The 15,717-nt window shown below is 41.1% G+C and overlaps 1 protein-coding gene across 11 annotated transcripts in view; it reads right to left on the reverse strand.

Annotated features, from left to right (window-relative positions):
- Window positions 1-15,650, reverse strand: part of CHEK2 (checkpoint kinase 2) — a 38,601-nt gene extending 22,951 nt beyond the window's left edge. For 4 of the 11 annotated variants that reach the window (XM_086348497.1, XM_086348499.1, XM_086348503.1 and 1 more), the window contains exons 1-7: window positions 15,467-15,650; window positions 14,233-14,399; window positions 12,799-13,096; window positions 7,813-7,937; window positions 7,547-7,694; window positions 4,785-4,875; window positions 605-713 (exon numbers count right to left, since the gene is read on the reverse strand). In XM_086348497.1, coding sequence (XP_086204623.1) covers window positions 605-713; window positions 4,785-4,875; window positions 7,547-7,694; window positions 7,813-7,937; window positions 12,799-13,090 — 765 coding nt within the window. In that variant the 5' untranslated portion in view covers window positions 13,091-13,096; window positions 14,233-14,399; window positions 15,467-15,650. The remainder of the gene's footprint in view (window positions 1-604; window positions 714-4,784; window positions 4,876-7,546; window positions 7,695-7,812; window positions 7,938-12,798; window positions 13,097-14,232; window positions 14,400-15,466) is intronic. The other 7 variants (XM_086348500.1, XM_086348502.1, XM_086348504.1 and 4 more) reach the window with 6 other exon arrangements.
- Between the last annotated feature and the right edge of the window lie 67 nt (window positions 15,651-15,717).

Consider the following 15,717-nt stretch of genomic DNA (forward strand, 5'->3'; position numbering starts at 1 on the left):
AAGTGAATGGTTACCATATAAAGAGACCATATAATTTAATCAAGATCTTTTAAAAATCTATAAACATGGAGGTATTCATTGCCACATTATCAGGAAGAACAAAGAATTAGAAATTATCTCAATGACCTAAATGATCAAGCAGAGAGATGGATGAATAAAGTGTGATAAAGCTGGTGAAACAGAGACTCAATCATCCAAAAGGATATAGTAGGGAAGAGTTTACGCATTAATGCTTATGTGGAAAAGCAGAATACAAAACTGTATACAATACAATCTCAGCCATCTAGAAACATGAGTTCACAGGAACAAAGACCAGAAGGAAAGGGAAAACTAAAAGCAGCTGTGGGGTTCCAGCAGCGGGGATACAGCGGGATTTTTTTTTTCTCCCCTAATTTCCTTTCGTTTATTGTAAAAACAGTCTTGTAACAACTTGGAAGGAAAAAAAAAAAGTTCCTGCTATGTGTATTATTATGTACAACCAAATATTTTTGGAAACAAATTATCTGTGTTTAGGTTAGTTCAGTATACCCAAAATTTTCCAAAGTTCTTCTGAGCGGTAAATTCTTTATGATGGGGCCAAGCAGCCACCAACACAGGTACTTACTGCCTCTCTCTCAGAGCCGATAGCAAACTTCCTCTTGCTAATGATCTTTATGGCCACTTTTTTACATGTCTTCCTCTCGAAAGCTAGCTTCACCTCACCACAGGCACCGCTAATAGGGAAAAATGTAAAAAGTGATTGACTGTCACAGTGTTTTAAATCCTGAGACCCACCACTCTTGAACTGGCCTGAGCTATTTCAAGTTAAAGACAGTCCATTGTCTCTGTTTTCAGAAACCTCACCAGGGTAAGATGTCAAGGGCATAAAGGAACAGGGACCATCCAGCAACACTGAGTCAGCTCCAAATTCCACTTTTTGAGCCAAGCGATATAAACCTAAATCTTACTGTCCCTCCAGATTGTGAAATGCTCAGAAAGACACTAAAAATAAATCAGAGAGAAATAACTTCTCCCAGAGGCCAGAGAAAGATCAAATATACAACCAAGTCCTAGTTTAAAATGAATGCCTGCAACAAAGAATATTAAACAGCATCTGCAAATAAATTACTTCCACTCATCCATTTCTCTTTCTTATTCTCTGTCTTCAAAGGAAATGCATAAGCAGTTGATGCCATGAATTGCACTGTAAATAAAATCACTAAGAAACCAATAGTATCCCAGGAAACTGCTTGCAGCAAGCTCCTCAAGATTCGAAATTAACTGGGATGCTGATGCTAAAATGCAGGACTACTACCCAGGATGGCACCCAGTACAGTTAATCAAGTATCAAGCCCTCGTTACCTACCTGCAGTAGATTTTTATAATCATTGTGGGTCTGGGGATGGGGTGAGAGGGTTGCCGAGACATCTTTTTTTATGTATCGTGTATATACATAAAATTTGCCATTGTAATCATTTTAAAGTGTACAATTCAGTGGCATTAAGTACATCCACAATGTTGTACAACCATCATTTCTAAGTTCCAGAACTTTCTCACCAGCACAAATGGAAACCCCATACCCACTCAGTGTTCACTCTCCATTTTTCCTGTCCCTGCTGCTGCTAAGTCGCTTCAGTCGTGTCCGACTCTGTGCAACCCCATATGGAGACGGCAGCCCACCAGGCTCCCCCATCCCTGGGATTCTCCAGGCAAGAACACTGGAGTGGGTTGCCATTAGCCCCTGGCAAATTCTATTTCTCTCTGTAAAGATCTGCCTGCTCAGAATATCTCCCACCAGTAGATTCATACAGTATGTGGTCTTTTTTCCAACTTCTTTTACTTAGAATGTTTTGAAAGTTCAGCCATGCTGTATCAGTATGCTCATCAGCATGTTCATCCGTGCATGTATTAGTATTTCATTCCTTTTTATAGCTAAATAGTAGCCTGTTCTATGGATACATCACCGTTTGTTTATCCATTCTCTTGTTGATGGACACTTAGGTCGTTCCCACCTTTTCGCTATTGTGAACAGAGCTGCAGCGGAACATTCATGCACAAGTTTTTGTTGAACATCTGTTTCCAATCTGGGGGGTATATACCTACAAGGGGAACTGCTGGGTCATATGGTAATTCTATGTTTAACTTTTTGAGACAACATCAAACTATTTCCCACAGTGGCTGTACCATTGTACATTCCCAACAGCACTGCATAAGAGTTCTAATTTCTCTGCATCCTCACAAACGCTTGTCATCTGTTTCTTTACTACGGTCATCCTAGTGGGTTTGAAGTAGCATCTCACTGTGCTTTTGATTTACATTTGCCTAATGACGCTATCTTCTCAAGTGATTTTGGGTCACTTCTATATCTTCTTTTGGAGAACTGTCTACTTAAATATCTTGCCCATTTTTAAATTGGTTTTTGTTGTTGAATTGTAAGAGTTCTTTACCTATTCTGGATATTGAGTCCGTATCACTTGTCAATATATATATCACTCAATATATATATCAATATATATATTGAGATATATCACTTGCAAATATTTTCTCATTTCATATGGGTTTCACTTTCCTGACAGTGTCTTCTGACATGCAAACTTTTAAAATTTGACAAAGTCTGGTTTTTCTATTTTTTCACTTGCTGCTTGCATTTTTGGTACCATTTGAGAAACCACTGCAAACTCGATGATCATAGAGTTGTCTCCATGTTTTCCTTTTACAGTTATATAGGTAAACCTCTCACATTTAGTTTTTTGTTTCATTTTGAGTTAACTTTCATGTATGGTATGAGATAAAGTTCCATGTAACTATGATTTTTAAAAATCTACTCAAAACACTTTCTAATTCCCCTTCTGCTATGATAACAGTCACCTTTTGCCTGAGAAAACTTTGTTGAGTCTAGCAGAGTACCTATAGTAGTACAACACCCACTCCTGGGACTATGGGGTAGATGTACACATAAAATTGAGCCAATTAGGGATTTCTTTGGAATCAAATGCTGATGTTGGGAGAGAAACAATTCTCTATGCTGTAGTTTCTAGAAGAAAGAAAATATGAATATGAGACTCCTGGAAGGCATTTTTCCTGACACCCAGAGAAAGTAATTCTATGGGAGAACAGCAAAGAATACAGGCATCAAGAGATGGAGAAAAAGCCCTGGTAACATTTCAGTAACCCTCAGACTGAGCCACATAAAGCCAAATAGATAATTAAAACATAAGAGTGAAATAAAGCCCTAAAGGCCTCCTGGTCCAGTCATACCAGAAGTCAACTGTGCCCCCGTATTCCCCAGTTATAACAGCCAGTAAATTTATTTTGTTACCTGGCTCATTTCTGTCCCTTGCTAAAAGCTAGAGAATTTGTGTTGAATCCTCCCTTAGGAAAAACAAGAGTCCCAGACATTTCTTTAGGGTTGACACAAATTTGGCTGCGAGCTTCTAAGCAGCCAATGCCAAATATGGGAACACAATGAGCTACTGAATTTAATGTTCATAAACTGAAATATCTCTCGCAAATAATCATAAAGAGTACATTGTGCTTAATTCTCTGTGGCAGGAACGTGAGTGATTATCACCTTCTCCTATTTTCTTTCATGTTTCCGAAAATATCAATAAACAGAAAGTCTGTCGGGGACAGGGGAGGGCTGGGAGGGTGAAGGACATCGGGTGCGTGGTAAAGGTGTCCTAACACCTTCCCTAAGGAAGTGGTTCTTGATGGGCAACCCCCAAAGGGCCCTAAGATCCATTCAGAATGCCCACAAAGTCAGTACTAGCTAAAGAATGACACGAAGACATCATTTGCCTTTTTCTCTCTCATTTTCTCACGAGTGTACAGTTTTCCAGAGGCTACATGGTATGCAGTATCATAAAAAAACACAAGTGAAAAAGCAAATATCAGGCTCCAGCCACCATCTAGTAAGCCAGGTATGAAACAGATTTGTAAAAATGTGAAGCTTTCCCTCTCTTCTCACTAATCTTTTCTAAAATAATTATTTTTCATTGAAAAAAAATGTTATTTATCTTAACATAAGTGACTATTTTTTAATGAATTAACAAATATTAGTAACATGTCTCCATTTTAATTTCTGGGCTTCCCTGGTGGCTCAGTGGTAAAGAATCCGCCTGCCAATGCAGGAGACATGCCTGGGTTGGGAAGATCCCCTGGAGAAGGAAATGGCAACCCACTCCTATATTCTTCCCTGGGAAATCTCATGGACAGAGGAGTCTGGCGGGCTACGGTCTGTGGGGTTGCAAAGAGTCGGACATGACTAAATGACAGAAACAATTTTAATTTCTAACACAGTAAATTTCAAGACCTAAGTCACACGAACAAAAGCTCTTTGACGTCTTCAGTAATTTTTAGGAGTGTAAGGGGTCCTGAGACCAAAAGATTTTTGAGAACTTTGCTATTCAATGGTCAGCTCCATTTCTCTTCCCAAGATGTCACAATTCTGAAGAATGCAGAAATGCAATAAATGTTTCTTTATGGAAGGTAATGAAAATGTTCTAAAATTGATTGTAGTAAAGGCTTCACAGTTCTCTGAATATATGAAAAACCATTGAATTGTACACTTTTAAATGGGTGAATTATATGATATAAAAATTATCTCAATAAAATTGCTTTTAAAAAGAAAAAACTGTTCAACTGAAAATGATCAAATAAATCAGTAACATACCTATCACAAATAGGTACCCTAAAATATTTTCTATACATAACAAATGCTATAAAATCAGGAACAAAAAGCTAACCAGTGACAAACATCTAGAAAGAAATTAAGTGCAAGTTCCATAAGAAAACAAAAAAGTTACCTTCCGAGAGTTTTTGACATGATGTATTCGTCTCTTAATTCCTTAGGATACACTGACTGATCATCTACAGTCAGATCAAAAAATACAAAAACTAAGGGGAAAAAATGGCAGAGACAAGTCCCATTAATCCATTTGATAAAGAGAAGATAAATGGTCCTATAACTTAGTAAACATATGGAGTATAAGACAATCATGCTTAGTTCCATTTAACATCTAACCCCAAAGAAATCACTAGCTAGGCCAACGGATATCATGAAACCCTTGAGAAATGATGGCAGCAAGTTTCATTCCCACAATGGAAACACAGTATCATTCTCACTTCACGGCAAGAAACTCATATGTCAATGCTGTGCTTAGTCACTGACCTCAGAACAGTTATCAGCTGGGCCCAGAACCAAATGCCAAATAGTTTAAATCTAGAAAATATATTCAAGGCAAGTAAATATCCAGATAAAAATAAAGCCAGAGGTCACCATCACTAATATTATCACCTTTAAGTCATTTCTACCTTTACCTAGCTGGTATCTTACAGCGCAAACCATCCTGAACTTACTTGTAAAATTAAATAACACTTTGCCCCCAAACCTCCTTTATTTATTTACTATTTGGCCTACATCTGAGAAAGAGTACCAAAAAAACTGCTCATTTCATAATTTAACCATCCACTGGTCCAAACCTGCAGTCAGTTATTAAACACTACAATTCTACAAAATGGTACATTTGCAACAGCCTATAATATCAGGAAACACTGAAATTTGTGAAGACCCATGAGTTTCTCAGATTTCAACTGACAGGTCTTAACCACTCTGGAGTAACCTAGAGAACCAGTGTCAGGCAGAAATCTGAACCAGCTCAGCACATTTCAATCCAGGCTGGTCCCCAGGAGGCAGACACCTGCCTAATGAATGAGACCTGCTGGCCACTGAGGATACAACCGTTCCTCTCTGTGGATATTTATGAACCTAGATGTTATAATGACACCCTAGATCAGTGGATCTGAGGGGCTCTGAGATGTATTTTTCCCATGTATTGAGGTCTACTTCAAAGGCTGCAAACTCAGTTGCCTACAGAAGCCAGAAGGTCATGGAAATAGGTAAGGCTGGGGTGAGTGTAAGATGTAGGGCAGTGAGTGGGGACTTCTGAAGGAGGCAGCCTCTACTTAGCACCTGCAGATCCTCGAATTAATGGACGATAGGCTCAAGTGTGGCCAGATAGCCCATCTTTTCAAAGAAATCTGGATTTTCACATTAAAGCACACACATCAACCAAGGCCTAATAAAATATCAATAGGCCAAATGCGGTCTGCAGAGTACCAGTTTGATCCATTTCAATCATGGCCAGCCTCAGACTACATAACACCTCTGTTCAAATTAGAAAAGGTGCCCTTTGCTGCTAAGTCACGTCAGTCGTGTTCGACTCTGTGCAACCCCAGAGACGGCAGCCCACCAGGCTCTGCCGTCCCTGGGATTCTCCAGGCAAGAACACTGGAGTGGGTTGCCATTTCCTTCTCCAATGCATGAAAGTGAAAAGTGAAAGTAAAGTTGCTCAGTCATGTCCGACTCAGCGACCCCATGTACTGCAGCCCACCAGGCTCCTCCATCCATGGGATTTTCCAGGCAAGGGTACTGAAGTGGGGTGCCATTGCCTTCTCCAAAAGGTGCCCTTTAGATAGAACAATTATGAAAGGATGGCACACCACTTGTCAAGTAGAGGACAGGCCACATTTTAGTGCCTACTTGCCCCCTTGACTGGGTGCTTTCAAAACAGCAAAATCCTGTGCAGCTGCCAACTGTAATTATCAGATAGGAAACAAAGTGGAAAACAGAAAACTAAGGCAATCATAAAATGTACACCAGGACGGCAAGAATAGCCATAATCCCGAGATGCTGTTCTGAAGACTGGCTGCAGGAGAACCACCTGGGGAGGATTTTTAACACCCCTGGAACTGGTGGATCAGGCTCTGAGGGACAATGCCTCCGGGAATCTGTATTTTTAAGGTGTCACCCACACAAACAGATACTATTTCACATCATTCAACCCTCAAGTTTTGGGAAGATCTGTGAGGTTTTTTCAAATTAAAGAAACAAGAGTATTGCTCTTGTCCAAGGTTTTAAAATCACTGTGAGCTATGTTTAATTCTGTAGGTTGTTTTTTTTCATCCCCAATGAATGACAACTGTTCATTTCAGATGTGATATTCATGAAGTTTTAGGAACAGCTGCATATAAAATGCTACCCGATGGTGATGATAAACATTTCCACTTTCAGAGGATAACCATGCAATATTTAAGGTGGAAGATCTAAACTGAGACTCTTACAGGGAAACACATAGCCTAATGCCGGGCTATACATAACAGCTCAACAAATATATACAGAAATTAATGTCTAAAAGGAACAAAGAAAAGGAAGAATGAGGAAGGGAGAGAAAAAGGTGGGGAGGGAAATGAACTAATGGCCTAAAATAATTCATTGATATCTAAGGTTGACATAATTAAACTGGATCAATTAATGAATGATAAATTAAGCAATATGATTATTTAAAGCATATGGCTTTAAATGAAATTAATCAAACCAATCCAACCTTAGAAAATCTGTCTTGATAGAACTTTTCATAATTAAAAAAAATGCAGCTAAGATTGAAATGAATCTTGAATGCTAACCTACTTACTTTATTTACCTAAACCATACTCTGCAAAGGACAGTGTCATTTTTCCTTTTACACGGGAGGAGAAAGTTCCAGTAACCAGAAGACAATAATATTACCTTTATTACTCCATACTGAAAGTGCAATTTCAGAATTGTTACTCAAAGGAAGGCGTCTTCCTTTCCCTACAAGCTCTCTATTTACAAAGGTTCCATTCCCACTGTGATCTTCTATGTATGCGATGTAAGAGTTTTTAGGACCCATTTCCTAAAATAGAGAACATTTCATTTCAAAGTTTTAATGGTGGGGTGTTAGAGTCGGGAGATAGCTGAGCGTGACGTCTAGATGACCAGTTTTCCCAAATGTATGGGTATTTGACACCTACTCTGAAGATCCGAAAGTGCTTCTTGCTGTATGTCCGGTATTTATCGGTGCTTTTCAGCAGGGGCTCATCGAAGCAATATTCACAGTTTCTATCCCTCCCGAACCAGTAGCTGTCATTAATACAATCTGCAACACAAAAGCACACATCAGAGGGCTGCTGAATTTCATGTCTCAAACACCTTTTAAAACTACTTATAAACATTGAAACATACATTACCATGAGTAAAATAAGATAGGTAGTGGGAAACTGCTGCTTAGCACAGGGAGCTCAACAGGTGCTCTGGGACAATCTAGAGGGGTGAGATGGGGTGGTGGGTATGAGGGAGGTTCAAGAAGGAGGGAATACTTATGGCTGATTCATATACTTATGAATACACTTCAGCCATATACTTATGGCTGATTCACGTTATTGTATGGTAGAAACCAATACAACATTGTAAAGCAATTATCCTCCAATTAAAAAAAGACTGCTCAGAAAATCATGACACAACATGAATGAACTTTGAAAACATTATGCTAAGTGAAAGAAGCCAGACACAGAAGGACAATTACGATTTCACTTATATGAAATATCTACTCAAAAGACACAGAAAATAGGTTACAAATTAACAGAACTCGATGGGGAACAGACAATCTCTTCAATGAATGGTGCTGGGAAAACTGAATAATCACATGCAGAAGAATGAAACTGGACCCCTATCTTACACCACTCACAAAAATTAACTTGAAACAGATTAAGGACTTAAATAGAAATGAAACTGTAAAGCTACAAGAAAACAAATGGTCATTTTGTGATGTGATGAAGGTGTTAGCTAAGGCCATGGTGAGGATTATTTTGCAATATATATCGTGTATCAAATTGTACATCTTAAATTTATACAATGTTACATATGTTAGTTACATATGTTTCAGTAAAGCTAGGAATGGGAAAGGAGAAATTACCAAAGGAAAAAATTTTGGAACTAGATATGTGGAAGTACTGATGCCAGTGAACTGTATTTGTTACTGTTGTTTAATCGCTAAGTCATGTTGGACTCTCAGCCTCCTATGTCCATAGGATTTCCCAGGCAAGCATACTGGAGTGGGTTGTCATTTCCTTCTCCAGGGGATATTTCCAACCCAGAGATTAAATCCCTGTCTCCTGAATTAGCAGGCATCAGATTCTTTACCACTGAGACACCAAGGAAGCCCAACGAACTGCATACTTCATGGTTAAAATGGCAAATGTTTATGTTATATATATTTTATCACAATGAAAAGAAGTAAACATTAAAAAAAAAAAAAAATACTAAGGGGGCTTCCCTAGTGGTCTAGAGGTTGAGAATCTGCTTGCCAATGCAGGGGTCAAGGGTTCAATCCCTGGTCTGGGAGCTTCCCAAATGCCGTAGATCAACTAAGCACCGAGTGTCACAACTACTGAACCAGGGCTCTAGAGCCCGTGAGCCACAGTTACTGAGCCCCCGCTGCAACTACTGAGGCCTGTGCGCCTACAGCCTCTGTTCTGCCCCAAGGGAAGCCCCTGCAATGAGAAGTCCATGCACCCCAACCAAGAGTAGCCCCTCTAATCACAACCAGAGAAAGCCTGCGTGCAGCAATGAAGACCCAGCAAAAGCAAAAATAAATGAATTAAAAAAAGAAAAAGAAATACTAAAGTACATAGCTTTTAAAGTGCAAGATTTGTGTCCTGAAAATTACAAAACACTGTTGAAAGAAATTAAAGACCTAAATAAATGAAAGATATCTCATGTTCATAGACTGGAAGACTTAATACGGTTACAATGGGAACAGTATCCAAATTGATCTACAGATATAACCCCAGAGACCTTCTTTGCAGGAAGTGACAAACGTATCCTAAAATTTCTATGAAAAAGGAAAGAACCATAGTAGTCAAAACAATCTTGAAAGAGAACAAATCAGAACTCACTCTGGATTTCAAAACTTACTACAAAGCTATAATAATTGAGACTTTGTGGTGCTGGCATAAGGATGTACACATAGATCAATGGACCGGAAGTCCAGAATTAAACCCTGACATTTATGCTCAAACTGATAAGGACAGAGTAAAGGGATAAAGTAAGTGATTAAATAGTTAGTCACGCTAGAGGACTGTAAGTAGAAAAAATATGAGAGACCCCTATAAGTTAATGATTACTCAAGAAAGCAGGTTTGCTAAATCACAAAACCAAGCAATCTTGCTTAGCAACAAAACCATGTAACAGAAGCACGAGACACGCCCCCAAACAATAAAACAATAGTGGTGTGAGCCCACATCCTGGCCAGCGAGCTCAGTAAGTTAATGATCCCTGGGACATGCTCTCTGCTCACATGAAAACAATTTGTGGACCTAGCTTGACCATGCGGAGAAGGCAATGGCACCCCACTCCAGTATTCTTGCCTGGAAAATCCCATGGACAGAGGAGCCTGGAAGGCTGCAGTCCATGGGGTCACTGAGGGTCGCACATGACTGAGCGACTTCACTTTAAATTTTTACTTTCATGCATTGGAGAAGGAAATGGCAACCCACTCCAGTGTTCTTGCCTGGAGAATCCCAGGGATGGGGGAGCCTGGTGGGCTGCCGTCTACGGGGTCGCACAGAGTCAGACACGACTGAAGCGACACAGCAGCAGCAGCTTGACCATGAAAGGACAAGAAATCTCCCCTGCTAAACATGCAGGAGGAGCTAATGATGGAAGCATGACATCTACTCAAGAAAAACAAACACGGTCTTCTCCCCTTGCCCACTTTTTTTTTTTTTTTTTTACCATAAAGCTACAGACTAGTAAGTTCTCAGTGCAGCATCTCTCACCCACCCCACTGGTAAACCTCAGAAGTCCCCTATTCTAATAAGTCGCTTTATCTATCACTTTGCCTCTCACTGAAGTCTTTCTGTGCTGAGACATAAAGGACTATGGTACCAGGAGCTCTTCGGAGCCTCCCTCCCCCTCAAAAGGCCACCAAATGGCTTCAAAATGATCTTTGATGAAGGTATCGAGACCATTCAATAAGTCTCTTCAAGAAATAGTTCTTGGACAACTGGGCATTGCCATGACAAAGGATGCACTTGGACAATACCTCATACCAAGTACAAAAATCAACTCAGGGATCAGTATAAGAGCTAAAACTGTAAAGTATTTAGAAGATAGGGTTTGAATCAATAACAATAAAGTAGCTCCTCTTTATTCAGCAATTACTTTATTGTTATTCAGTTGTTAAGTCATGTCCAACTCTGTGCGACCCCATGGACTGTAGCACACCAGGCTCCTCTGTTCTCCAGTATCTCCTGGAGTTTGCTCAAATTCATGTCCACTGAGTTGGTGATGCTACCTAACCATCTTATCCTCTGTCACCCCCTTCTCCTATTGCCTTCAATCTTTCCCAACATCAGGATCTTTTGGCCTTATATGGTCAAAGTATTGGAGCTTCAGCTTCATCAGTGCTTCCAATGAGTATTCAGAATTGATTTTCTTTAGGATTGACAGTTTGCTCTCCTTGTAGTCCAAGGGACTCTCTTATATATCAAGTTCTCCCTTTTAAAGGAGACACATCCTACATCCAGACACAAATGTAAAGAACAGTCTTTTGGACTCTGTGGGAGAAGGCGAGGGTAGGATGATTTGAGAGAATAGCACTGAAACATGTAAACTATCATATGTGAAACAGATCACCAGTCCAGGTTCGATGCATGAGACAGGGTGCTCAGGGCTGGTGCACTGGGATGATCCTGAGGGATGGGATGGGGAGGGAGGGGGTAGGGGGGTTCAGGATGGGGAACACACGTACACCCATGGCTGATTCATGTTGATGTATGGCAAAAACCACTACAATACTGTAAAGTAATTAACCTCCAATTAAAATAAATTAATTAATTTTTTTAATTTTAAAAATTAAAAAAAAAAGGAGATACATCCCACTTCACTCTTAACACTCCTGTGTCCCATTCACCATACATCAGCCCTAAGCCTATCTTAAAAATATGGCTTAAATGAGTAAAACGTAGCTTCAAATGTTTACTTCTTTTTTTTTTTTCAAATGTTTACTTCTAAATTTAAAGTTATACATATGAATATTGTTATATTATTTCTCCACTTTTTACTGTTTTTTCAAGTCACCAAGTTGCACATGATATAAAAGGAAAGGTGATTGACAAGGTACAAAATGGTACATTAGTCATTCATTTCCTTATATTATTATTCTCTATTCCATAAACATCAAGCTCATTTTTTTAAATGAAGTGTATTGTGCGTATTTCAGTTGTGTCTGACATTGCAACCCATTGGACTGTAGCCCTCCAGGCTCCTCTGTCCATGGGATTTTTCACGCAAGAATACTGGAGTGGGTCGCCTTCTCTATCTCCAGGGGATCTTTCCGCCCCAGGGATAGAACCCACGTTTCCTGTGTCTCCCCATTGGCAGGCTGATTCTTTACCAGCTGAGCCATCTTTTTAATGAAGAGGTCATTTTAATTCGAGACAGGAAAAATACTAAATAAGACATACTGAAAGCAAAGTCTCACTGTTGGAATCAGCTGTCAGAGTGGATGAGTATGTTTAAACAGCAAGGTTGGCTATTTTGAGATAAAAACAAATAACAGGGAGTCAACAAATAACCTTCTCCATCCTAAGACTGTAACACAGATGCTCTGAAACTGCTGCACCAGAGCAGGACTGAAGTGATGACATTTCTGTGATTAGACAACAAATGTTTACAAGTTTGCATGAATTAACATTTTTCTAGGGAAAACATCCACAACCCTCCTCAGATGGACAACACATGGCAGAGGCCAAATCAACATTTGGTGAAAGAATAAATGAAGGGGATCCACAGCAAGTAAGAGCCAGTGCATGACCCAAAACTGCCTTCTCAGTTCTGTCTTTCACCACCTCCAAACTCCAGAATCATTCCAGGAGTGTCTTAGGTTATCTGTTGCAACAACTTTCTGTAACTGTTTTTCTGAGCCAAATATTGCACTGCATAACAAAAGATCTTACCAAGATTGGAGAATCCATCCTGAAGGGCCCATAATCGAGCCCAAGGGGCAGGGACAGGCTCCTCGGGTTCTTGGTCCTCCGGAATAGAATAGAGTTCCTGCGTGGACACTGTGTCTAAGGAGCTCAGCGTGCCAGAGCTGGAGTGGGAGGACTGGCTGGACGTGCCCTGGGACTGTGACGAGGAGCTGTGTGGCTGCGAGGAGGGACCCTGGGACTGTGAGAAGCCGCCCTGGGACTGCGGGGAGGCGCTGCCGCGGGGCTGCTGACGCTCCACATTCGTCTCCCGAGACATCACCACCTCAAAAATAAGTGTCCCACAACCAGGTGAGTTTCAAGGAACAAGACTTAAAGGTCAACGAAGAAGGATGGGCATATTACAACAGCCAAAACAAAACAAAAAAGAAGATCCAGGACAAGCATGCTCTGCAAAAATTAAAATTCCAACAGTCTACAGCCATCACTCTTCTGAGCTCAGTTTTTCTTCAGATTATTTTCACCTAATAAGTTTTTTGTGTGACAGCCACAAACCACAGGGGAAAGAAACAATTTGAAGACTATAAATAAGTGAAAAAACAAAGATACTGAATTGGGGAAGGGAGAGAATCATAACAGGTTACACTCATCCAATTGTTAAAAATTAGAAATGGTGGTCCCTGGTGGTCCAGTGGCTAAGACTCTGTGCTCCCAATGCAGAGGGCTCGGGTTCAATCCCTGGCCAGAAAACTAGATCCCTCATGCCACAACTAAAAAGATTCCACAGGCTGTCACTAAGACCGGGTGCAGCCAAGTAAATAAATAAATATTTTTTAAGAAAAAAGAAATGGAACCTAAAATGTATTCACTAATACAATCAACACTGCACTTAAACTACATATGTATTTTCGGAAAGCAAAGAAGGGGAAAGGTCGGGTGGTTTGGCATAGATGATGAGCAAAGAAAAATTGTACAGAAATTGGCTGCATCACCCCAGGGGTGACATTTACATAAAATGTCACTGATGCCCCTTACCCAAACCAGCTCCTGGAGGGTAGGACCCAAGTTCATTCTAGATTCCTAGACTCCAAACTAAGAGCTGGGCCACTTAATGAAGCAAAACACTAAGACAGCTCTAAACAATCCCACCTAGCCCTTTGTCATGCTAATTAACTATGCGGCTCATCTTTTCAGCATCCCAAATGACCTCCCAGCACAACAGAAAGAACTATTCAGACATATAGAAGATCATAACAGAGGGTCCCACCCTTGTTTTAGAATTAATTTCACAGTTAAACCCCAATAACAGAACCTACAGTAAAGTCAAAGTAACTTTCAAATCCTAACTTTAAATCCCTAATCTGATTTTTTTTTTAAGGGCTTTTTCTCCAGAACTCCACACTCAGGCTACCCCTCAAGGAAAATATAGTAAACATGACCGACACAGATTATTGCATTTACATAGGCCTTCCAGACACAAACGTCCTTCCAGATGCAAAAGTCTGGTGAGGTTTCCTCAAAGTGCACCAGGGAGGTGCTGCCAGAGCTTCGACTTCAGGACCTGATGCTCTGATACCACCTCAGCCGAGGTGTGACCTCCTGCGGCTTTGGAGCAAAACTTCTCCGCCCTGAAAAGTGGCAAAAGACAGTGTGTCAAGAGGTAGCTGCTATCATCACACCTGATAAGAAGGGTGCACCACACCAGGACTACATGGGCCTCCGCCATGTATAGTGGAGAGGTTATAAGCAAACAGATTCGGAGTCAGCTAAGTCAGCTCTTCGCATGACCTTTAGGTAGATTACAGCCTCTCTGAACTCAAAAAGTAGACGGAGCTAGAAAATCAAATGAGATGCTGCAGCAACGTTCTTTCAACCCCACCCCCTCAGTAAAGCTTGATAATCGGACTTTCAGGCCCAAAGAATCTGAAAGCAGAGAAAGGCCTTACAAGTGCAACACAATTTATTTTTCCTCAAATAGAGAAACTGAGTCCCAAGGAAGACTGGTGGCCCCCTCCCCTCCCTTTGCCACCCAATCCCCCACACTTGCTTATGGACACTCTCGAAGCATCTTCCTACACAAGTCAGTGTGCTTCCAGTTCCAGCAGAGCCTATTGAGAGTGGGTTCTCAATAGGCATTTTCAGATTGAACCAAACTATGATAATAATTGGGCTTCCCTGGTGGCTCAGACGGTAAAGCGTCTGCCTACAATGCGGGAGATCCGGGTTCGATTCCTGGGTCGGGAAGATCCCCTGGAGAAGGAAATGGCAATCCACTCTAGCACTCTTGCCTGGAAAATCCCATGGACGGAGGAGCCTGATTAGGCTACAGTCCATGGGGTCGCAAAGAGTCGGACACGACTGAGCGACTTCACTTTCACTTTCATGATAATAATTACTAACATCTTTAAAACTTTCCGCAGAGCAGCTTGGCTCTGATTCTGAAGAGCATAACTTTGTTCTTTCTTATCCTGTACTTCTGGGCCAGTTTCTGCTTGTAAGTAACAAGGGAAGTGAAATTCACCTCGAGGTTTGTCTACAAAGGAGGAAGAGTCTCCCACGCATTCCTCTCCCCCGCGCCTTCCCGAGCTCATACACAGGACGAGATGAAGGCTCGGGAGATTCAGCTCGCAATAAGACCCTGAGGACAGGATTCGAACCCCTAAATACCCAAAAGAAGCTCCCCACTATGACTCACCGCGTGAGCCCCTCTGGAAGACTACAACCCAGAGCAGCCGCAGCCAGCGGAGTGGCGCTAAACCCGCGGATACAAACTCCACCCTCCACCAATCAAAACACCCCTCCGCTCCCGCCGGACCAATGAGAAGCAGCGGATGTGGCCGCCCCCGCAGCTTCAATGCTTTCTGGGAGTTGTAGTTTAAGCTGCAGAGCGGGACTCAGAATCCAGGTTTCCCCCGAGTGGTCCCGCCCTCCGCCTAGTTCCCCAGC

The sequence above is a fragment of the Bos grunniens genome, chromosome 17 (genome assembly GCF_055505025.1).
Source record: "Bos grunniens cultivar Pamir isolate PY7600 chromosome 17, Bosgru_T2T1.0, whole genome shotgun sequence".
Taxonomy (NCBI): domain Eukaryota; kingdom Metazoa; phylum Chordata; class Mammalia; order Artiodactyla; family Bovidae; genus Bos; species Bos grunniens.